General features: G+C 47.8%; 6 protein-coding genes across 6 annotated transcripts; 5 read left to right on the forward strand and 1 right to left on the reverse strand.

The window, feature by feature from the left end:
* Nucleotides 1–413: 413 nt before the first annotated feature.
* On the forward strand, nucleotides 414–2788 carry EDB82DRAFT_494825 (hint-domain-containing protein). Its single transcript, XM_065608497.1, has 2 exons — nucleotides 414–1067; nucleotides 1118–2788. The coding sequence occupies exons 1-2, from the start codon at nucleotides 724–726 to the stop codon at nucleotides 2730–2732; spliced, it is 1959 nt and encodes a 652-aa protein (XP_065464505.1). The 5' UTR covers nucleotides 414–723; the 3' UTR covers nucleotides 2733–2788.
* Nucleotides 2789–2970: 182 nt separating this feature from the next.
* EDB82DRAFT_544745 (uncharacterized protein) lies at nucleotides 2971–6924 on the reverse strand (the record flags this gene model as incomplete). The annotated part of the gene is made up of 6 exons (XM_065609421.1): nucleotides 2971–4421; nucleotides 4452–4539; nucleotides 4976–6590; nucleotides 6638–6680; nucleotides 6710–6732; nucleotides 6902–6924. 6 exons carry the CDS (start codon nucleotides 6922–6924, stop codon nucleotides 2971–2973), a joined length of 3243 nt encoding a protein of 1080 aa, XP_065464506.1.
* Nucleotides 6925–10404: 3480 nt separating this feature from the next.
* On the forward strand, nucleotides 10405–11301 carry EDB82DRAFT_523090 (uncharacterized protein; the record flags this gene model as incomplete). Its single annotated transcript, XM_025733194.1, has 1 exon — nucleotides 10405–11301. The coding sequence occupies one exon, from the start codon at nucleotides 10405–10407 to the stop codon at nucleotides 11299–11301; it is 897 nt and encodes a 298-aa protein (XP_025584125.1).
* A 496-nt stretch (nucleotides 11302–11797) lies between these two features.
* Nucleotides 11798–13445, forward strand: EDB82DRAFT_124103 (uncharacterized protein). The gene has a single exon (XM_025733195.2). The coding sequence runs from the start codon at nucleotides 11914–11916 to the stop codon at nucleotides 13174–13176; it is 1263 nt and encodes a 420-aa protein (XP_025584126.2). The 5' UTR covers nucleotides 11798–11913; the 3' UTR covers nucleotides 13177–13445.
* A 5043-nt stretch (nucleotides 13446–18488) lies between these two features.
* EDB82DRAFT_553868 (uncharacterized protein) lies at nucleotides 18489–19296 on the forward strand (the record flags this gene model as incomplete). Its single annotated transcript, XM_025733200.2, has 2 exons — nucleotides 18489–18665; nucleotides 18717–19296. 2 exons carry the CDS (start codon nucleotides 18489–18491, stop codon nucleotides 18957–18959), a joined length of 420 nt encoding a protein of 139 aa, XP_025584130.1. The 3' UTR covers nucleotides 18960–19296.
* An 806-nt stretch (nucleotides 19297–20102) lies between these two features.
* Nucleotides 20103–22691, forward strand: EDB82DRAFT_124147 (uncharacterized protein). Its single transcript, XM_025733201.2, has 4 exons — nucleotides 20103–20492; nucleotides 20643–20883; nucleotides 21017–21154; nucleotides 21206–22691. The coding sequence occupies exons 1-4, from the start codon at nucleotides 20341–20343 to the stop codon at nucleotides 22253–22255; spliced, it is 1581 nt and encodes a 526-aa protein (XP_025584131.1). The 5' UTR covers nucleotides 20103–20340; the 3' UTR covers nucleotides 22256–22691.
* The last annotated feature ends 828 nt before the right edge of the window (nucleotides 22692–23519 follow it).

Genomic DNA, 23519 nt, shown 5'->3' on the forward strand with positions numbered 1-23519 from the left:
GTGTCGTTACCAAACAATCGGAACTAATTCTCTTCCCCGCTTCAAGGCAGAGTCTTGGGCAGATTGGCTGGTTCCGTTGAGATGCGGCGCAATCACCCACACAAAGAATCAGCCTTAAAAGAGCCTTGAACCAAAATGGAGCATTTAGCGGCTTTAGCTGTGCTTACTCTAAGGGGATTGCCATTCGTGGCGCCACAGCCCGGTATGAGTGACTAGCAATCCATCGTGACATGGATGGTTAGCCTTCACTTCAGTCTGACACCAGTCAGACAACAACAAATGGATCCATCTGGTAGGACTTGTGGCATTTAGATATACAATTTAAAGCTGATCTTTTTCGCTGTTTTTTTCATGTAAGAATCATCTTACTTGTATCTTTAAATCTTACTATTTTACAGACATCCGTTTGACACGGAATTAATAGCCCATCATGGTGGTAAGCTTGATCACCTCACCCTTCTTATCCCAACCAACACATCACAGACAGTACCTCTTTTTCGCAGCCTCGTCAGTGGTTCAAAAGCCACATCAGACGAACCTGTTAAGTCCGAAAATGAACAAAAGCCCAACACTGGCATCACAGACAAAGACGCAACTATTCGTCTCGAGCCTGTCCCAAACAGAAACGGCCTTCTCATCAAAATAGAAACACCGAAAGAACCCTCCGTCAACATCCCACACGTCCCTTGCGATATCGTTCTAGTCATTGATGTTTCTGGTAGTATGGGTCAGCCAGCGCCCGTGCCAGGAGAAGATCAAGAAAGTGCTGGATTGTCTGTTCTTGATCTTACCAAGCATGCTGCGCGCACCATTATCGAGACCATGAATGAGAATGATCGCCTTAGTATCGTTACTTTTGCATCAAAGGCTAAAGTCTTACAACCTCTGTTGCCTATGAATAAGGATAACAAAGCGCGTGCTCTTAAGAATGTTAAGAGTATGGGGCCTCGTGATGCGACTAATCTTTGGCAGGGTATGCTTGAAGCTGTTAAGCAGTTCAAGACTGATGAAGCATCTCACAATGTTCCTGCTATTATGATCCTCACAGATGGTATGCCGAACCACATGTAAGTTCATTCCATCTCACCCATGAAGGATCAATACTCACATCTACAAGGAACCCAGCAGCTGGCTTCGTCCCCAAGATTCGCAACATGAGTCCCCTCCCAGCATCAATCCACACATTCGGTTTCGGGTACAGTCTCCGATCAGGCCTTCTCAAATCCATCGCCGAGATTGGCGGCGGTAACTACGCCTTCATTCCCGACGCAGGCATGATCGGAACAGTCTTTGTCCACGCCGTCGCAAACCTCCAAAGCACATTTGCAACACGCGCTGTACTCAAACTGGCCTACTCCAAGCCTCTCAAGTTACTAGAAACAACCGGTCCATCTGTAGAACAGAAACCTGTCGAGTTTGCGGATGATTCCGAAGACAGCGTTGCAGAGTTGACATTGAACCTCGGAAACTTGCAATTCGGCCAGTCACGCGACATCTTTCTTCGCGTCAATAACATCAAGCAGCTCGAGTTTCTGATTGAACAGGATCCTGCTCGTTCTGCTGTAGAAGCTTACTTGACATACGTCAAACCAGGGAACTGTCTTAAGAGTCGCAAGGTCCTTGAGGCCATGATGTCCAAAGATGCAGCTTTTATTCCCATGGCTACTGCGCAACGCAGTGTTTTAGAGTACACAGACATCCCCTCTTCAGAAGTCGCATATCATGAATCCAGATCCCTCATCTGCAATTTTATCTCGACAATGTTTCCCATCCAGTCTGATGGCGAACGTTCAGTTATCCGAAACACGCAGCACAAACCCGACGAACTCAAGGCTCTAATCGAGAATATCCCAGCAAAAGACTTCAACGACGACAAGAACAAGTCTCTGATGCAAGATATCTCAATGGAAGAACCCAAAGGTCAAGTTTCCATGGCCATCGAAAGCAAAGACTACTTCGAAAAATGGGGATGTCATTTCCTCCCCTCTTTACTCAACGCACACACACGCCAAGTCTGTAACTCGTTCAAAGATCCTGGACCACTTCAGTACAGTACCGAAAGTCCTCTATTCATTTCCTGTCGGGACTCTTTGGATCAAATCTTTGACAATTTACCCCCGCCTGAACCTTCATGCGTTCGACGATCAAGCGGTGGAAGATTTTCTGCTAGCAGTGTCCCTGTGAGCATGAGCGCCTACCGTAATAGCTCGGGCGTTTGCTTCGCAGCATCTACAGAAGTAACTCTCGCATCCGGTCGCATCGTGCAAATACGCAAACTCCGTCGCGGCATGAAAGTCCGTACACCACGTGGTTCACGCCGCGTAGCCATGGTTCTCAAAACACCCGTCGAACAAGAAGTTCTCTGTCGTGTGGGAGAAGTCCTCGTTACGCCATGGCATCCTATTTCCTCCGACAGTAAGCGCTGGGATTTCCCCGCCAACGAAGCTACTGCTGTTATCATGTACACTGGTTGTATTTACTCTATTCTTTTGGAACGCGATGCGAGTGTTGCTGCGCATGCTATTCGTGTTGGGGATATGTGGGGTGTTACTCTTGGTCATGGATTGACTTGTGGGAATGATGTTCGTGCGCATGAGTTTTTTGGAGCTTATAATGTTGTTGGGAAGAGTCTTTTGGGGCTTGAACGAAGGGGCAATGGGGTTGTGGTTGGGAATGGTGTTGAGAGGGATGAGGGTGGGTTGGTGATGGGGTTTCGCCAACCAAGTAAGTGATGGTAAACCACTGAAGTAGTTGTCAGAATAATTAAAGTCACTTGCATTGAGGTAACATTTTTTAAAGTTCAATTTTCTCTATTCCAATAGTGAAACCGTCTATCCCAAATCGCCAAGTACCAGCCTTGGTCAACTTTTCTCACACCTCCTGTAAATGCATCATAACTTTTCCCACGAAACGTCCTTAAAAATGCCATGCCTTTTCCCAAACACCTCTATACCATACATAGAAAACAATCTAGGCAGTGCGGGGTCTCTTAGCCGTCTGCATCTCTGCCTCTCCATCATCTAGATCATTCCCACTCCTTCGCCTCTTCGACGACATCTCCTCATCGTCTGTAACCGAGACACTAAGGAACTCCCTGCTGGTAGGTTCCTCGACTCCGACAAATTGTTCAAACAAAAACATATCCACCTCCATGCGATCATCATACGGCACAGAAGAAATATGTTCAGCCCTCGCAGGAATAGTTTTAGGACTCACAGCCGGCGACTCGATAAGTCTAGGCGGTTGATCCCAGTGAATCTCCTTCCAGTCAAAAGGAGGCTCTTGGCCATAGGGAATCGCCCAAGGAGGTGTCCTTGGTCCTGAAGAGTGCGTGGATAGAGTCCTTGGCCTTGAAGAGGGTACGGATAGAGGTGAATCAGTACCCCGGTCTCCATGCGTGGTGTGACAAGGGCCGTCCTCATCGTGATACCGAAGGGTCATTGTTTTGTTCTGCGCCTTCCTCATAATACCACACCATTCAGCAGGCCATTCCTTGTTGTCATCCGTCTGCTCAAGTTGAAGAGAAAGCTCCGGGTTGTAGCGTTGGGGGATGGAGGGAGAGGTCCAGAAACAGTCGACGACATTGGGGGTTGAAGGCATATCCCGACGAGCGTAGTAAGGATGCCATCGGAGGATTTCGTCTTTTCGATCAATGTTGTCGAGAAAAGCAAAAGGAATACCAGGGAACTGAGGGAAATCGACAGGTTGTCGTTCATCCCACCCGGCGAAAGCGTACTTCATCCAGGGATGTACTGCGTGGAGTTTCGCAGGACAAACTTCCATGCATCCCACGCTGGCGAGTTTCTCCCAGGCTTCCGTTAGCTGAACTAATTCCTTTCGCGCAACCAGCCACTCCCAATACTGCTCGCCATGAAGAAGGAAGTCTCTCTCTTCTAGCTTCGCGCCATCAATCAAGACCTCGTTCTGGGAAAAGTTTTGAACAATCTGCCTCCCTATTGACGCAAGCCTGATCATTTCGACACCAGCGTCGAAGAATTCAATCCGAATGTCCTCCTCATACGCGAATTTATCAGTCATGAGCTGCGCTTGCTCCCAATATTCGGTAGTCATAGGAAGCAACTGTGACCGGTATAGTTCCAGTAACTTGGGCTCCATAGTCCGATGGTGAGCCTGCCATGCAGGACACTCAGCCTTGGGGTTGTCTTTTTTGTCGCAGACAAAAACTACGCCGGCCTGGCAACAAGTTCCGTGTGCCGGACAAGGAGCTGCGGCTTCAGGGTCCGCAAGGGGAGGAAGTTTGACAATGCCGTGGATACATTGCTGTGGTAGTTCGAAGGGGTGGAAGGCTGTCGCTCCAGTGGTGGGATTGATGATGGCACGACGTTGCGTGTCGCAGTGCGTAAAGTGGAAAACAGTGGCATAACACATGTTGGGCGTTCGTTGTGTTTGAGTTGTGTGTGCTTGATGAAATTTTGTAAAGATTTTCTAACCAGAGACTTTTGATTGAAGCTTGTAGTGAATAACGTAATGGAAAGGATTGTTTGGAGGATATATATCGCATTCTGAAATGAGGCGGTGCTGTAAAGGCATTATTGTTCTGGAGATATAGACAAAGCCGGGTGTTGAGGTGTCAAAGGCGTTGTCCATTGTGAGTAACAAGACGATACCCTTTGACGGTGTCTGAACATGGGCTTTGTAAATAGTGAACAACGACCTTAAAGAATATATTCTCTCCTCCTCTTTCTTGTAGTTGTGAGAGAACATTGCTAGGTCAAAGAGAGAATTGACGTTCCAGGCAACCTGTCAAAGAAAAGATATTGTTCACTCCGAAACCTCCAAGTCAAAGGTTGCCGCGATGACGATAATCCGATATTGGAGTACCAGAAACTCGGCTATCAGAATGAGAAAGGAAATATCTCGGTCACTGTCAGTGCAGGCTACCTCTAGACTGTTTGTATGCTTCAATTTACTATTAACATTATCATATATCAGATCTTTCAACATGTAGATACACATCACCAGCGTTCATCCCACCCCTTCTTCTAAGCGTCGCAACGCTCATCTTGACAACCCTCTCAATAGCCTCTCCTCCACAAACACCAACAGTCACACTCCCCGGTGCATCCCAAACAGCATCCCTTATAAATGTTGCAATCTCAGGTCGTCCCTCGCTGTGTTCAACAGCCGAGGCATACGCCCCATCCAGATCCATGTCCACCTCCTCCTTCAACAACTGGTCTTCTCTCGCACTCTCTGACGATCGTGTAGAGTCTATCGAGAAGCGCTCCAGTTCAACACTAGGTCCCCTTGTAGTCTCTGGCTCGATTAATCTCTCGCGGCTTTCATCTTGAAGAACTGCTTCGGATACAGTGCCTGGACCTCTGGTTACTGCGACTTGAATCTTTGTTGAGATACCCATCTCTTTGGCGCGCGAGAGTAGACGGGTTATACGTTCGAGGTAGACTTGGGCGTGGGCTTTGCGACGGACGATGTACAAAGCGCTGATGGTACGGATACAACCAGGGGATTGAGACGAGAGTAGATCTTCGAGAATTGGCGTCGTAAATGATCCTCCAGTAGATGCTGCGACGAGAACTATATTCTCATGCTGCTTCCAATTCGGTACCGCCCCAAAAGGTCCTGTCACCATCACGCGCAAACTTCCACTATCCCCTCTCAATCCCGTTCTTCTCGCCCAATCGTTCAAATCTCTCGTCAAACCCGTCTTTGTCTTGATCGTCAATTGAACATCCTGCGTTCTCGTTTGTGGGTCAGGAATATTCGTAATAGTAAACGGATGCGGCGTCTCCCATCGAAAAGTAGGCGACCAGATCAAAACATGCTGTCCAGGCCTCCACTTGAATCCAACATTTCGAATCGTCATGACTGTCAACTCCGAGTCGACGGCATCGACTTGGGCGTCGTGGGCATATCGCACAGAAGGATTCGCCGAGACTCGTACTCTCAAGTTCCGCCAGATGGGGTTTGCCGAGCGTGTCACAACATCATACGCGAAAACGCCCACGGCGCACCAAATACTAAAAAGGTGGTGGTCTGGAACGTGAAGGACTAGGAACACTAGGAGTAACACGACAGAAATGATGTGTTGCCCGACAAAGAGCTCATATTTTATGCGACGGAAGAATGGGAGTGTTGAGATGACGGTCCAGGCGAGTATGAACCATGCTGCGATGCCGGGGAGAACCATCTTGACGGTTTTGATCTCGGTCCAGAAGAAATCGGCCACAAGCCATTCGTAAGTGAAGAAACCTCCGTGGATGGTGGCGCTGGCGAAAAAGATTCTTGATGCCCATCGGTGAAACCAGTTGATCCTCTCATATGAAGTTCCCAGTAACAGACCGATTGGATTGACGCGCACAGCGAGAAGAAACGGAAAAGAAGTCTGTGTCGCTGTGATCCATGCTGCGCGAAAAGCGATGCGCTCGTGAAAATTGCCATCATGCTTGATTGACTTGTATGTGATGAGAAGGGCGATAAAAGCAGCATACGCCACAACAACAATGGTCTTGCGCAGCGGGCCAATTACTCTCGATGCGAGATTCTTTGGTGTATCGATCCATTTCTCAATTGCCGTATCTGAACTGACCCCCAAATCCCTTCTCTTTAGTCTGTCGGTGTCAGTGTTTGTTTAGCATGTGATTGTGTTCCCACTCACCTTTGTTTAGCAACAAAGACTGAGACCAGATGTGAGACAGAACCTATTATCAGCAGCGTCGCAAGGACGTACCAGTAAAGGCATGCGAGGAAGTGCTGTCTCAATCCATCTTCGCTCTGATGTCCGTGGCCGTGTTTCTCTTCATGGCCGTGTCCATGATCTCCGTGTCTTTTTAACAAGTCCATAACATCGTTGAAGAAAAGATTAAAAGAGTGAGATGCCATCTGTTCGTATTGGAATGAAGAGGGTCAAGTTTGTGATTACGTTATATGACATTTCCGGGTCATCCGAATTGTTAATTGGTTGAATCTTGCTCAAATGGACGCAACCATCAAAAAGTCGATACTTTCTTGATGAACTGGGCTAGAGCACTTTCCTTGTAGAGATTACCCCAGCCTCATCTAAACTTTGTTTTGTTCAGCTCTGGGGATAGAGGGAAAATGCTATTTTTGGATGGAGTTTACCCTATACCAGAAGATAGATTAATGTGAAATTAGTTGGGACGATTCCATCTGGGTGCTCTGACGATGGCTTTTATCTTGTCGCATTCAGTTTTAAATTACCCGCGTATTGATTATTGTCGTCATATGAGATGAGCGACAAGAAAGCAGTCGCATGTTTTTGTGTCTGTGTCTGTCTTTGTGGTGTGAGCTTCAACAGCTGAATTGACAAAGGAAGCAACCAAGACTGTTTTACACCACCTCACTACTTCTCAGCCAACAAAAGTTGACATTTGGATACAAAGAATAGACACAAGACTGGATACTTGAATTGTTTCGGTGTGATTAGGCATGTCTATAATCTGAAGCGTGTATAAGGCTGCAATCGTATCTTCGCATCAGTATCATCATAGACAAAGGTGTCATGGCAATGTGTTTTTAGTCTAGTGGATCATCTCATGTGCAGTGATACGCATTGACACTTACCAACCATCAAATCCAGAGCCTCAATTCTAGACTTGGCAATTCTACCAACATATGGCATCAATATTGGTCCAGCCAAGGCAATGAGCGACGTCGACAACTCACCCTACAGCAGCATGTCTCAGATTCCCTGTCTCCCCCCATGGATATTCACAACCTGCAACTTTGGCATTCTTCTACTTGGACATTATCCTATAGCTGTCCCATACCTATAGCACCTGACCGAATGATCGTCAAGATGCATCAAGTAGCGTCACATCGTCAGGCATGTGAATCGACAGTATAGAATTTTCGCAATCCAATACGACGCTAATCGTCTCCGATGTCGGGTTTATCGTCTATCGCTGTAACCATCATGATGTCTCAAGGAACAAATCTTTACTGGCTTTACAGAGTATACTGCAATCCAGATAGACAAAGTCTCGAAGGAAAAAGAAAAGCAGATAAAGATAACCTTGCAGTAGAATGAGGCACAGTTCCGTAGGTGGCTTCAATTCCGTGCCTGGGCGTGGCACACCTCCAATACAAGCTTAGTTTTAGTTGGTGGTATCAGGTGAACAAGACGGCTGCCACATTAAGTCATGCATTAGGCTCTCTCCCTCGGCTGGTATTTCTATCACCGATTTCACATGTTTTACGATGAATCTTGTGATGGAATACGATATTGTTCAAGTCAGCCAGGTACCAGATGTCGATTAAAGACCCCTCCTGGATTATTATCTGGGGAATCCTATCACTGCCGTCCCCAGTTTGTCGCCAAGAAATGACGAGTCTTTTTTAAAAATATCTTTTCTTCATTTAAATATAGTAAATTCATGATGGCGATATCTGCAAAACGCGTCACATCAGCGGTCTTGGATAAGCTGGTCCGACGGGAAGAGCCGGTTCATTCCAAAGCGCTACTAAATTTATTACAGAGTGTCTGTCCACTAAATTGATCTGAGTGTCTGCCACTAAAATAATGACTGAGCGTCTGTAAATGAGGGGGGTTTAGTGTCTCAGAGACGCTGGGATCATCCCCGCGATTAAAGGACAAGCGCTTAACTTGACTTGGCTTGAGTCACGAGAATATCCATCGTCATGAGAGAAACCCCGCCTGAGAAGCTGGAAAAGGTCAGTGTTATGTACAAGTCAGCTTTAACCTGGGCATGATTTGCATATCATGGCCTTGTTATTGACGGGCGGGACTATGCAGCATGGAGGAGTACTTGTACATATTTTGTGTTCCCACTTGACATTTGACACGTGGGGATAAACAAGCTGTGATCAAGTCTTGAATTGACTGTTGATACATAACATTCACCGGTAGACATGTCCGGCTATTGTCAGACTCAATCCTTCATTGCAACACACTCACATAGATAATCTAAACGCTTACCTCCCTCAGGCACGGACCTACCGATGGTAAAAAGGCGCAGACGGGCCGCGTAAAAGTCAAGAGCCAAAATGGTTCAACTGACCAATCCTTTCTGCACGACGCTACGTGGGGGGGGTCCCTGCAGAGACGATCGATAGACTGCTTATGGATTTCTGTTCCGTTGTAACCCGTCGATTTCACTTCCCTGGCCTGACACTAACAAGCACTGACTGTCGGTGTCGAGACCGGATGAACGAATCACCCCCAGGGCACACAGACCAGATCAGACATTCCATTTGACTTAGAAACAGAACATGTGAAGATTGAGTAGATCTATTAACTGTACTACTACTCTACTCGTCATGGGACATCTTTACTCTCTCCTCTATTAAACAACCTCCTATTCTTCTTCTTCTTCTTCTACTTCTCTCGCTTATTCAATCATCCTTTTCTCGCTATTTCTCTCCATCCGCTCTCCGCAGCCGAACCGGCCCCATAAGCCTTCAAGACTCCTCTTTTTTCCGTTCGATCGTCAACGCCACTCAACTGAAGAGCGCTAAGAAAACTCTCCACAACGTGGTTGTTGGGTTCATAAGGTGACATTCTTTTTTTCTCTCTACTCCATTTTGCTTGGACGATCTATCATGAGACTAGACTAACCGTTTGACGGTTTTTATATGTAAAGTACGACCGAGAGGGATTTAAAACCGCACCGCTAGATTGTGAATCGTTCGATAGTGAGGGGAACATCCAAGATACTACAGGGCATTCAGATCTCATTCTCTTCCAACCAAACAAACACCATCTGGTCTTCTTCCATATTTATCCACGCTTATTCTCTTCAGGTGCATGACACCACTTGAGTATCCCTCATCTGCCATCGTGCATATCTTCACCGCCCAATCCCAAAGGCCCAGGTCTTGTTCTCTTTTTTCCCGCTTAAGCTACTGCAACCCCCCCTGCTAGCGGTCCCTGGGAACTGCAACTCAACTTGGGCATCTGGGTCTCTTTATCCCGGTCCTTGTTCAGTTCCTCGTCTCTCTTGTATCGCTAAATAAAAAGGAACCTGGCTGCTCCATCTGCAGACCGCAACTTTTCGCTTGACTCCATTCCTTCTTTTTCTCTCCCTGTTTTATTTACCGAGAGAACCCTTTTCTCCTTCTTTCGCTTCCCGCCTCACCGCGAGAAAGAAAGATTTGTTATTTTTCCTCTCTTTTTTTGTTGGGGAGAGAGGAAAAATAATAACTCTCCTGAAACCTTGGCTGGGACGGGGTTTTCTTTCCGAGATTTGTTCTATCGTTTAAAGAAAGGAAGGAAATAAAGAGAAAGCGAGGTGCTGTGAATCTTCCTTCTCTCCATCTTCTTACAGACCTCACATTCTTTTCTTTTCTTTTCTTAATAACAACGATTAATATTCTATTCCTACACCCCACCTTACTCTATCGATAAAGACATCTCTAGTGGGTCAATTGAATGCTAGCTTCATGATGGATGAGAGGTCCGAGTCTCGAGCGTCAGGAACGACATACCACAGCTTCGCAGATACGGAGTTGTTCGAGTCTGCGTCTCCTCCCCCTCGACCACCCGTGACATACGATACAACCAGTCTTCAACAACTTCAAAATGAGCTTCAGCGTCAACAACAGCCACTCCCCAAGGATAACAACTGGGTGAGGGACCGTCGACCACCTACGGCAAAGATGCAGCGACAAGATTCTGGCTACGAGTCCAATACTCCTCGACGCACTTCTACCTCCAACACTACCACCTCTAGTCGATGGTCGAATGGCTCCTCCAGAGACACAAGCAGTAACAGCAGCAACGGTTCAGGAGTCAGAACTCGCTTTCGCGATCGTCGTCCTTCTCTTCGTTGCTCAGCAAAGACGCAGCCCGTTCAAGCAAGCCGCACAAGCGCTCAGTCACTTCATCTCGTGCGCACAAACACTGCTACTCAACAATCCTCAAAGCAACCCACCGCCTTCTTCCACTTCCCCTCGCCAGACCCTATCCAGCTCGCTGACAGCGTTCCCGATCGTCGCGTCCAACCTACGCCAATCCCTTCTCCACCACCGCAGACAACACACTACTGGACCAGCGACCGTACACGCCGTCTCGAGTACGCCGCCATCGACGCTGCCACGCGTGGTGTAAAAGGCTGGGTTCTGAGACACATCGTTCCAGACTGCTTCGTGTCTCGCGAGAACAGACATGTCTCGTTTGACGACGATTCAGGAAGTGTGCGACGATACAGGCTTGAGCTTGAAGATGATCATCATACTGAAAAGATGACGTATAAGAATAAGAACAAGAATGGACGAAGACGCAAGGGATGGAAATTCTGGAAACGCCAAAAGGCCGAGGTTCAACCCGCGGCGTACATCTGAACTAAACAAGCCACCACCAAACAAACTATCACAAGGCCAGGGGTAATTCTTTATTCCATACAACAAAGAAACCTAAACAACAGCCCCCCATCATCATCATCACCCCGCACACCTCTACGTTATCGCATCAAAGCAGCATCGTTGGCGTTATATACCCGTTGGTTTTTAACAGTATTTTTGTAATTGTTTATTCGTTTTTTTTACAGTCTCGCAGCGCATGATAATGATTTCTTGAAAGCCAAACATATTCTTTTTTTTTTGCAAAGAAGCGTACAGAACAAGAAAGATTGAAACGAACTTAGATGAAGAGATGGATGCATGATACAAATGGTGAGGAAGTATTGTTTTGTATTGATTGCCGTCTTTTTTACTGCTATTCATACAGAGCTGTTGCTATTATTACCTACCATAGTTAGTATTGTTTAAACCAAAGAAATTGACATTTCTCAAGATCAAGCAAACAATCGTGTCATTTGGGTCCGTGATGTTTCTTTGTTCTTGGAGTCTGGTGGACAGCTTGGACCGCGTCGCTGGTCATAAGAATGGCAGTGTCGCCAGAGACAAGGGAGACCCTCATTCTTCGAGTCAAAGTCTTGTTCAACATCTTGCGAAATGTCTTCATCTTCGGAATTAAGCGATATAGATTCAACAATGCCCTCCCCGAGCCGATCTCCAACACCCTCCGTCTCCCGTTCCGTGTCCGAGGGTCCACTTCGGCGCTCAGCATCGGAACCTTGCATCGGACTAATCACTCCTGCGACAAGCCAACAATCCTTCGAACTCATGGAAACAAAAGCTAGCGACAGCAGGGAAGGCTCAATTGACTACGCGATTGATCAAGTCCCTTTCAGCCTCGCTCGAATGGTAGTCAACATGCAAGAATACTACATGTCAGAACTTCAAGCCGAAAGACAAAAAACCGACCGCCTCACCCTTCAAAACGAAGAAATGATGCAAAAAATGAGCGAGATGGACAAGCGACTCCAAATGCACGTCGTTCTCATGGATGGGTTTGTCGGTTTCATGAGAGAAGTCAAACAAGGACATTTTGCTTCTGCTGAGATTGAGATTGCGAATCAGTTTGGGGGTGTTCATTTGAATGAAGTCAAAGGACTTTGCGCACCTGTACAACAGAGTGTTGAGCCGCCAACGCTATCTGGGCCGAGTGATGAACAAAGAATAGGGGAACCAGCACCTTTTGATAGCAACATCTTTGATCAATTGCCGCCTACGCCGGATATGGAGACTGCTCCTGTGAGGAGTACTGGGAGAAGAGCGCCTAAGAGAAGGAATCCTCCTATGAGGCCGCATCGGGAATTGAAGAGACGGACGAGGGCGGATGCGAGGAGTGTTCGGTTGAGGCATTCGACGTGGAGGGTTATCAATACTGTGCAGGATACAGGTCGTGATGAAGAGTCGGGTGATGGGTTTCAGGGAGATACCAACGATCAAGACTATGCCCCGGAACCCGAGGTTCAAGATGAAGATGAGAGCGAAGAAGAACACCAAGAGCCAGAGCCAACAAACCGTGCATCACCCTCCCCAGAACCCTCAGAAGATGGCGATCCCGACGTCGAAAAGCCTCGATACACCCTCTCTCGCTCCATAGCACCTCGCTTCGCAGCTGGTCCTTCAGGCGGCCGCTTCAAATACTTTCGCATGCCCAAGACTGTCGCACTAGTATGGCAAGAATGGAAACACGGTAGTCACGGCAATCTAGCGATTGAAGAACTCGAGAACAAGTACAATACATCATGGCGCATGGGAATGTTGCAGGAGCGAAAGTATGCAAGCAATTATATCGGTGTTAGACAGAAAATTGCCAGGCAGGTAGAGGAGATGTGTGAGGAGGGAATTACTGCCAAGGAGGCTTGAGAGATCTTGGACAAGAGGGTTGATGGACGGATGCAGCTTTTGATGACGGCTTTGAGGAAGGGAGAGGATCCGTTGGTTGTTATTCCGAGGAGGAGATAGTTCTGGAAGATGATGATTGAGGAGGGAATGCGATGAGGTGTTTTAATGGATTGTATGTACATAGATGAATCAGGGCATCGTGCTCATTGCAGAGCACAGTGAATCAGAGACATGCCAGTATAAATATCACATCTGAACCGACCTTGAGCGAATACACCACAGGTACACCGTTTACGGAACAGAAATTGGAAGCAATTTTTATTCCATACTTGTTAAACCAAATTACAGTTGATGGATTGTGTTGACGGTCGATGATTAAGATTTGGGATCTTCATTGTAGACAGTGAACCAGAGCAGGCCTGGATGAAGATTGTGAACCTACTATATGAGGTTAGCATGTCCCACAGACGCTCTCCGTCGTCTACCTTGGTAGCAGAGAGTGATCGAGTTACATCTGAGACGATGTGTCACAGCGCCGAAGTTCAACACCCTTTATGTTTCAAGATCTGCCAGGCAAACAGAAACTGCAGAAGATATCGCTATGACAAGTACTATACCCGAAAATCACAAGTGAGAGCAGTGAGGTCGCCTTGTGGGGCTCAACGCCCTCGTCGTCTTCGTCGTCGATCTCACTCCCTCCACGAAGACGGAACCAGAATGGCGTTGCCCCTTTTCACGACCCTATGTTCCTGGTTCTAGAGAGAACCACAAGCTCCCCCGAAACCCGCGCCAGCATGGGAGCCGCGGAGACTCGCGACAGTAAGTCACAACCGGCTCACATGGCGAATCCAAAAATCGAGGCCAACCCCTAGCCATCCCCAATGCTCCACGGATTCAGAGTGTCAGTGAATCACTTTACGGCGCAGAAAGTCTCCGGACAAGGAGCCAGGTACAACTTCAGCAAGGTCAGCGACGTAACAAGACGTCGACTCCACGCTAGGATCCTCCGGTTTGATCGCGGAGGAAGTCAAGAAAGGCCTAAGCCGCCCCCCTTGCCAGGTGCTCAGCAACGCCCTCAGAGGGGCGTTGGCAGATTCCCTCGTCTTGGCCTGGAGCCCAGCATGGTTTCTCCTTTCGATACCTAATGGTCAGAACCTGAAAGTAATCGGCTCCAAAGGGTTTGTTTGGATTGAAGTGTCACTTCGCGGCGCAGGACGTGAAAGGATGAGCCGCTCCGGCCGCGGCCCCCCCTGCCTTTGCAGGTACTGGCTCTGGTTGCCTTTGGTGACCCGGTCTAGTGTGACTATATATTGTACCACGGCAATTTGTTGTTTAGAAGTCAAGACATCGGCCATGAAAACCATAGCGAACCCCAGACTCGCCCTCGGTGGTTCAAAGCGCCCAAAAGCATTCCAGTGCCAGAGCTCATCGCGCTTGGACACAATCATGAAGATGACTGTTCGCTGTATGTCGTCTTCGGCATGGCAGCCGACCGCGCTTCTCGCGCTTGCTTCGAGGAGCTGGAGTGGTATGGGACCCATTCCATGGACGACAAAGCCGAGAACGACAACAAAGCCGCTCAGCCACCAAAGAAGAAGCAGTGTTTCAAAGAACTAGTTTCGAATGGAGAGAGGTTGTATCTGGCCTGAACGACGGGTCTGCATTTGTTTGCTGCTTAGAGCCATGGATAATTTGACTTCAAGTGTAACCTTTGAGTTGGTGTCGGGGTTTGTGACACCCTCCTGAACGCACAAAGTAAAGTCATAGCGATTGGCTTCACGAGCAACACTGATTGTTAGACTCAAACCGTTTGACCTCGATAATCGCAGAGCACCAACAATAATTCCACCAGCAATCAAGAACTATCTGGGCTTCCAAGATATCTGCCTGGGCACCGATGCATTCTTCTCCATGGTGCCTGAGTCAATTGCCCTGTCAGTCTGATCAGGGCACAAAAAGCAACAGCTGCAGCAAGAGGAGAGTGCTCCGACACATTCGCAATTGTCGATGTTAGCTCGACTCGTATTAGTCGGGTACTCTTAGAGAGCGGCCTCTACTTTGCCATCTCGATCTTGGTATCTGCATCGTGCAGCTGTGTTGTAAGGCCATGAGTCTGGAGCTGGATGAGCCCCCTGAATGACAACGTTGGGGATAGCGTTGGTAAACTTGCGACGATAGTTGGCTATGTTCGCTTGATGTGTTCCTCACTTGGCTTCGGCGTTGGCAATTCTCGCTGCCAGTCGAGTCGCCGTGAATCAAGCAGCTATGAACGGCATCCTCATCGGCTCCTTTCTGCTGACCAGAAGAAGGGGCGGCGGGGGCGACAAGACCCGCAGGGTCAAGGACTACACAGCATACAGGACTCGATAGACCTCTGACTGTCTAATGCACCATTGCTCGTGTCTTACATCTTCCGGCCACGGGCGCATATATCGATCGTTCATTAAAAGATGCTGGTTATGGAGGTTGCGCACGAGAACCTCAGCCCTTCGTGGACGGTCTTAATGCCTCCCCGCCCCTTCCAGGGGCTCTTGAGACCACTGGTATGCATCTTCTTCTCACAGCCAGTCTCTGTAGTCTGGTACAAGGGATCCCGACTCTCCTGGTCCTTTGCATATTGGCTCGTGAGTATTGCGAAATAGCAAAAGCTAAGTTCCCAAACCATGGAATTTGATGTACGATGTAAGAAATGGGTAACCTGACGCTCGGGAGTTCGTGTCTTCTGACTTACATCCTCCGAGCTTATCAGAGAAGTCAACCCCGCAATTAGTTCGTCCAGTCCTTCTTCTCCACGCCAGACCAATATACCCAAAGCATCACTATCAACAAACATGCTTATAAGTGCCATCTTTTGAATCTCCCCCTGGCCTCAAAAGAACTAGGCACCCTTGATGCTAGCAAGCGTGAGTCAGTGTCGGACCATCTTTTTGACGGACCAGCCTCTGCTACAATCTCTGGAACCATTATTTAGACATACAGGAGGCTGAAGGTAAGTTATTGTAGAGAATGATGGATGCCGTTCCAGGATATCTCATATTCTTAGAACGGGCTCATTCTGAGGGTGTGTAGAATAAATCATGTCGGCGTCCACAGTTGTGAAATATTCCTGGCAATCTCAAAGCACCATAGGGAATTTCTGTGGTAGACAAATACGGATTGAAACACAGAACACCGGCTACACAAGCCCGTGTCCGATCTCATGCGGGAGTTTCCTGTGAGGTGTTTGTACAGGCGAGTCTGGCTTTTTTATTTATCAGTGATACGTTCAACCTAGCTCTCAGTGACAAAGTAGCGCCTGATTTCCTCGGCGCCTCGAGGATTGTTATGCACCGCTTGAATACCCGCTCGAGGAATACTAATGTGGTTCTCAAGTCCGGAGTCCAACATTTGGGTTCCTGGAGCGGGCTCGTCGTTGAGAACAGTACCGATAACAGTGGTCATAAAGGCCTTGTTTGGGCCTTCAGGCTCGTGGTAAACCGTGGAGGTGCCAGAGTACATGGTAGTTCGAAATGAAAAGGCTAGGGCTGGGACGATAATGACAGCCAACTCAGTTTCAGGCTCGAGTTCAGGATGGCCGGGGCGGCGGCCTTTCTTCTCATTCGAGCCTTTTAGCGACCAGCATACGAGGATGGTGTTTTGGCCTATCTCTTGCACGCGACCCTATCGGGTCTATGCCTTGGAAGTTGCTGATTAGGGGTCCTTCAATACCTGAATACGGTAGAACGTATTCTCTTCCGTGGGCGATACGGCGCGACTGTGGCCAATGGTCCCATCAACCTCTGGGGGACAAACCTCCCCGCGGCTCTCCTACCCACAGATTGACCCACAAAGGTTGCAGAAGCGATACGACTGAGCATATCATACGGACACTACGTGCCAACTCGATGACCGAATGTGATCTGGTTGTTCTTGAGGCAAGGCTTTGGGGTGTGAATGTTGATCTCGGTACACATGTCGTTCATGGTGGGTGTAAAAGAAGCAGTGTGTCTGTCTGAATGCCCCTGTAACCGCCAAGTAGAGGAGGCGGCATTATAAGATGATGGCACTATGTAGATGTCTTTGACGAGCGGTGTTGTGAACTTGCTAGTTGATCGAGGTGGGAAGAAAGAAGTTGGTGCTCTCTGTCCGGCTTGACGGAGTCTTCTTTCATAGGTAAAAGCCGGCATTGTAGAGTTCAAGCTGCTGCTGTATGAGTCAAATGTATTGGGAAACCTAGTCTTGGGAGAACCTTTAATTTGGAGATTTATTAAAATTTTAATCTGCGCAGGCAGATTAACCTTTGTTACGAACCTTGAAGAAACTAAGAAGACCTGAGCGAAAGTTTACATATCAGAAAAATGAAATAAGATGACGATAGTCGGAGAGGGTCCCCCAGGGTTGGCCGTGTAGGCATAAGGAACGGAATTAACAGGCCATCTTATGCGATTCAGGTGGTGAATTTAGGTCATTTATTTTTGTACCTCAAAGCGAAGAGGCCATCTTTTCTGCTATCCACTAGGCGTCTTCACAAATTGATACATGAACGACAGAACTCCGTCGATGGAACACTGCGAGGGGAGCGCACCGCATGAGACCCTGATTCCCTGAACCCAGTTCGTCGCAGGTTCCTATAGTTCCATGTTTGATCTACCTTTCGACCATCTTCGTCAAGCCGTTTTGCTAACCTCAATGGTCATTGGGTCGTCAGCTTCCGGCGCATGTCTACTGGTTACATCTCAGGCGCCTGATCCTTTGCATTAATGGAGCTGCCGAAAAGGGCGGAAAGGCGTCAACGATTGTTTTTATGAAGTTATTGAACGACAGTATGAGACAACCTTCAGTCCGAAGGTTTGGCTTGGTCTATTGATATGCTGATCCGGTAAATGTGGTCCTCATGGAAGGTTGGCATACTTGATGAGTATGTCCCACCTTGGGCCTTTTTAGACACAGTTTTCGTCTTACTAAAGAAACCAGAAAGTTGACGCACTCTCAGCAGCCTCATGTTTCATCATAAGCTTCTGATGCCACGAAGTGCCACGAAGTGCCCACTATATACACATCCCTACATGTTTTGGTCGTGACCTTGATAAGCTCACAAAAGACTCCCGCGATGGGTCGAAGGTCAAGAGGCCAATTTTCTGATACCTGAGGAAGTCACTTTTCATGTTCGGGTGCAACGAACCTGCCTTGAGATTCACATTTGGACTTGATGGCCAACTCCTGCACCTACCTAAGTTAGTAGGTATAAATTAAGTATCGCAGAGGACAAAACTCAGCAACTTACGTCAAACATCGTACAAAGCATGTACAAAAATAACAATCAATCACCGATATCATCAACAAACCAAAGCAAAATGACCGACCAACCACCCTCCGATAACCCCAGACGCACAGAGGACTTGCCCTTTCCCTTCAATACCGGCTACTACGTCGCTGTCGAGAGTCTCGACCAAGAAGAAAATGCGCGAATCTACGATCTCTATGCGTCAAATGATCAAGACGACAGAGCCAAGATCCAGATGAACCTAGATGTCAACAATCGTTAGGAAGCGAACGTGCGGCGTGTGCTAGGTAACTCCTAGGCGGACCGCTGGTACAATGTCAAGTACATGATTGAGCATTACGAGGATCGAAAAAGCAACATATTGCAGAGGGCATGGGAGGGAGGTGAACTTGAAACAGCAGCGAGGTTGATGGCATGGGGAGTACCGCGTATCGTCATTGAGTCAATCGTGGGTTGGTCTGCTGTCGAGCTGACTGCTGATGAGAGAGCGAGGATGGGCAGAATTATCGAACATGAACAGAGAAAGTTGAGGAGGATTTGACAAAGGTGTTGCGCGGTCTGTCCTGGGGTGGAATATGGGTAACGACTGGTAGACGGCAGAGGGTTGGGGATGGAGATTACATGCATTGGGAGTATAACTATCATCCTCTTCTGGGCTCTTTAATTGTATGGCTACCCGTTGCACTGTGAGAAACCGTATGTGTTTAATGTCAAGCCTCAGCCACAGCAAAAACTTCCCGCACGAGTTAGTATGCTGTTGATTGAGTCCACCACTTGGGAGAGAAAGGCCAAGCTAGAAAGATCTCTACCGTGGCTAATGGCTCAAGTCTTAGGGATCAGGAATAAACTGCCTAAGAAGTCTGGTCTAACGTGCCTATTAATTTCGTCTCTTGTGCTTTTAGTGGCCATGTCTCTGATTCACTGACGCATGACATGTACGTCGCGTAGCTTAGCAAGTTGACCAACGATAATCTGTTCTGAACCCCGGAATCGTTGACGGTACTACAACACATGTAGTAAGGTTGAGTATGGGGTATAAAAAGTCAAACTCCAAGCTTATAAACTGATTGGTCTCTGGTGTTTCTGGTAACTGACTCTCTCGGCTTGGTTGTAACCGAACAACACCGACATTGGTCTGTGCTCACTTCGGCCGGACGGAAGATGGACCACATTTTTTTTTGGAGAAGATGGAGTGTCCACTTTACGGCATTCGGAGGTGAAGATGACGGGGCTTCGGGGGTTGAAGATGGACATATAACAAGCACCGGGGGAGTTAGATGGATAATGTACGGGGTAGAGAAGAGATTATCTTATATCATAAATGTAGAGTATTCTTCATGTCTATTGACCATGTTCAAAGAGACAAGACTGAAGCCAAGAAAAATGACGATGTTCGATAATCAGGCCATCTCGATTGACGTGCCTTTTACCGGATTCATTGCCTAATAGTGTCATTCCCGATGCAGTCTCTTCTCGGCATCGTCGGTAGATCTTGGAGAAGGTACTGTGTCGGTATCTTAGTGACATGATCTTCCCCTATTACTTCGTTATTGATCATGTACTCCGTATGATACCCGTGGAACAATAAATCCGAGCTGTCTACTGAGTATTCTACCACTGTGCTGTAGTTCATGCGGGGATAACTGACTCTATGAGACTGAAATTGGAGAATGAAACATCAGTAAAGCATCCACTGTAACCGAACCCTTGAACCACTGAAATTCTAACATCCCCGCTTTGTATCCCGCTGATCCACTTCGTCACCATCAGGCTAGATCAACTGGAGCTTTCTTTTTGTTCCATTCCTCTTTTCCTTTCTCATCCCACTTTGGACTGTATTTATCCCCTTGACTCTCTCCTCCTTTTGTATACTCTTTGGTTAGACAATCTCCCCTCTTCTTCTTTCTTTCTGTCACTTCATCATGGCTTCTCCTGTTGCTTCTGCCGCCCTCAAGGCGCGCGTGCGCAATCCTGCTCTCCTCAAGAAGCTTGCGCGACCTGAGGATCTCATGCACCACTTTCCCAATGGTTCTTATATCGGCTGGTCTGGTTTCACCGCTGTCGGATACCCCAAGTAAGTTCTCTTGACATTCCGCAAAGCTTGACAAAGGAGTAAAGAACTGGGAGAGCTGTGCCCCCCCGCCGGCTATTATCACCTAATGCTCCCATTACCCGAGCTCGGCGCAAACAAACCCCAAGAACAATTGCGCTGATACTCTCTCAGGAAGGTCCCAGCTGCTATGGCCGACTATGTCGAGCAGAACAACCTCCAGAGCAAGATGAAGTACTCCCTCTTTGTCGGCGCCTCGGCAGGTTCCGAGACGGAGAACCGATGGGCTGCTCTCGACATGATCAACAGACGAAGCCCTCACCAGGTCGGCAAGGATATTGCCAAGGGAATCAACTCTGGACGCATCAACTTCTTCGACAAGCATCTGTCCATGTTCCCCTCTGATCTCGTTTATGTACGTCCAAAGAAAGAATTTACCCTTTTGCCCGTTAAAGCCCCACCATTTTGGCGCTTCGGCCTCGCTTTAATCACCTACCGAGCTTTCTTTCCACTTTGTAGCGCGCAAAGCGGCTGACTTTATTTTGTAGGGTTTCTACACCAAGGACCGTCCCAACAGCAACCTTGATGTCACTGTTGTCGAAGCTACCGACATTCTCGAGGATGGCAGCTTCGTTCCTGGTGCCTCTGTTGGTGCTACTCCTGAGCTGATCCAAATGGCCGATAAGGTACGTCACTACCAAGAGAGTCAAGAATTGAACTAACAATTGCTTCAACAGATCATCATCGAGGTCAACACTGCTATCCCCTCCTTCAAGGGTCTCCACGATATCACCTTTACCGACGTCCCTCCCCACCGCACACCTTACAACATCACCGCCGTTGAGGACCGAATTGGTTCCACTTCGGTCAAAATTGACCCCTCCAAGGTCGTCGCTATCGTCGAGTCCGACTACTGGGATGCCACCGGTCCCAACGCCGCTATGGACGACACCTCTCGCCAGATTGCCGGCCACTTGATTGAGTTCTTCGAGCACGAGGTCGCTCAGGGTCGCATGCCCGCCAACCTCCTGCCTCTCCAGTCCGGTATCGGCAACGTCGCCAACGCTATTGTTGGTGGTCTCAATGAGTCCAAGTTCAAGAACCTCAAGGTCTGGACCGAGGTTATCCAGGACACTTTCCTCGATCTCTTCGACTCTGGCAAGCTCGACTACGCTACCGCTACATCCACTCGCTTCTCTCCCGACGGTTTCAAGCGCTTCTACGACAACTGGGACGCTTACGCCGACAAGATCCTCCTCCGAAGCCAGGCTGTCTCCAACGCCCCTGAGATCATCAAGCGTCTCGGTGTTATTGGCATGAACACACCTGTCGAGGTCGACATCTACGCCCACGCCAACTCCACCTGTGTTAGTGGAACCCGTATGCTCAACGGTCTCGGTGGTTCAGCCGATTTCCTCCGTAACGCCAAGTACTCCATCATGCACACTCCCTCCAGCCGACCTTCCAAGACCGACCCCCACGGTGTCTCTTGCATTGTCCCCATGTGCACTCACATCGACCAAACCGAGCACGATCTCGACGTTATCGTCACTGAGCAAGGTCTCGCTGATGTTCGCGGTCTTTCTCCCCGCGAGCGCGCCCGCGTCATCATCAACAAGTGTGCTCACCCCAAGTACCAGCCTATCCTGACACACTACTACGAAAAGGCCGAGAGCGAGGGTCTCAAGAAGGGTATGGGTCACGAGCCTCACCTTTTGTTCAATGCTTTTGATCTCCACAAGGCTCTTGCTGAGGAGGGTAGCATGCTTAAGGTCAAGCCTTGGTAAATTTAGTCTGGTGTTGTATATAATGTGGATGGGAAACTAGAAATGACAAATTTTTGCGTAGCCTTTTTTTGTTTGGGAAGGAAATATTGGATTGTGGCTACATAGATGTTTTGGAGATAATTCCCCAGCAAATTAAGCATTGAATCTGATAATGGTGTTTGTTTCTGTGACAGTTTGGATGATGGTGATTGGGTAGTTGTGAAGTCATCAACGGATGAAGCTCTACGTCAGTGGCATAGCTTTTCGGAGTCAGTTTTGGGGCCGATGGATCTGTGAATTGAGTTTATAGGGTAGATGGATGGTGGCATTCGGAGGTTGAGCGAGGATGAAGAAGTACAGTGACAATCCGTTGCAGAACTTAGGTATACATGAGAATTAGTCTATGATGGACTCGACAAGTATTCTTTGCACGATCAATGATGATTCTGTAAGCTGGACATGGATAAATGATGAATTGATGATTGTATAATTGGTGAACCCACCCAGACATCAGGAGTATGAGAAACGAGCGGGTCAGTTCACGCTCATCAAGCCATACTTCTTAGACAACTTATTTTTGTACCCTGAGACTAATTGTTCTACACCCATTCACCAGATCCCGCATATTTTATACTCTGCCAATTCACCAGATCACGCTATCTGGCCTACTCTACTATATGATTCCTTAGCAATTGAATCATTTGCCAATTTTATTTAGCACCTAAAACTGAATTCCCGCTTACAGAATAGGCACCACGCCGTCCAGCACAGGGATAGCTCCAGGCCTTTCAGTTCTGGTAGCACTTTGCCCGTATCACGCCTGGCAGCCCCTCTTTACCTATAACCACAAAAAGATATCACCAAAAAAAAACATACAACAGCGGGGATTCGCTGGTCGTCACCGACCCAACTACTAATCCGCCCCTTACCAGCTTATCTATGGGAGAGCGGACGGGATCCCGAGTTCTCTGATAGGTATGGTCGTATGTGCTTTATTGGTTGCTAAAGTTAGTATATATCATTAGCTAAGATACAGGAAGAAAGAAGTAACACCGTGTTGCTACAAAATATGATTGTGAATGATATTATCTGAACCAATCAGTCGTTTTAAATAAAGAACTCGTTTGAAGTAAAGAATTCTATTTGAATAAAGATTGTGCCAGGAAGGGGTGGTTGGTGGATAAGGTTGATAGATGGCAGAAGAGCCTCAACACCATCACGAGCTGACATGGTTGGTTTTCAATGTATTGCAATAAAATTATACTACTTGTTGTAAATTCTGCTA

Source organism: Fusarium venenatum (assembly GCF_020744135.1).
Source record: "Fusarium venenatum strain MPI-CAGE-CH-0201 chromosome Unknown EDB82scaffold_2, whole genome shotgun sequence".
Classification (NCBI taxonomy): Eukaryota; Fungi; Ascomycota; class Sordariomycetes; order Hypocreales; family Nectriaceae; genus Fusarium; species Fusarium venenatum.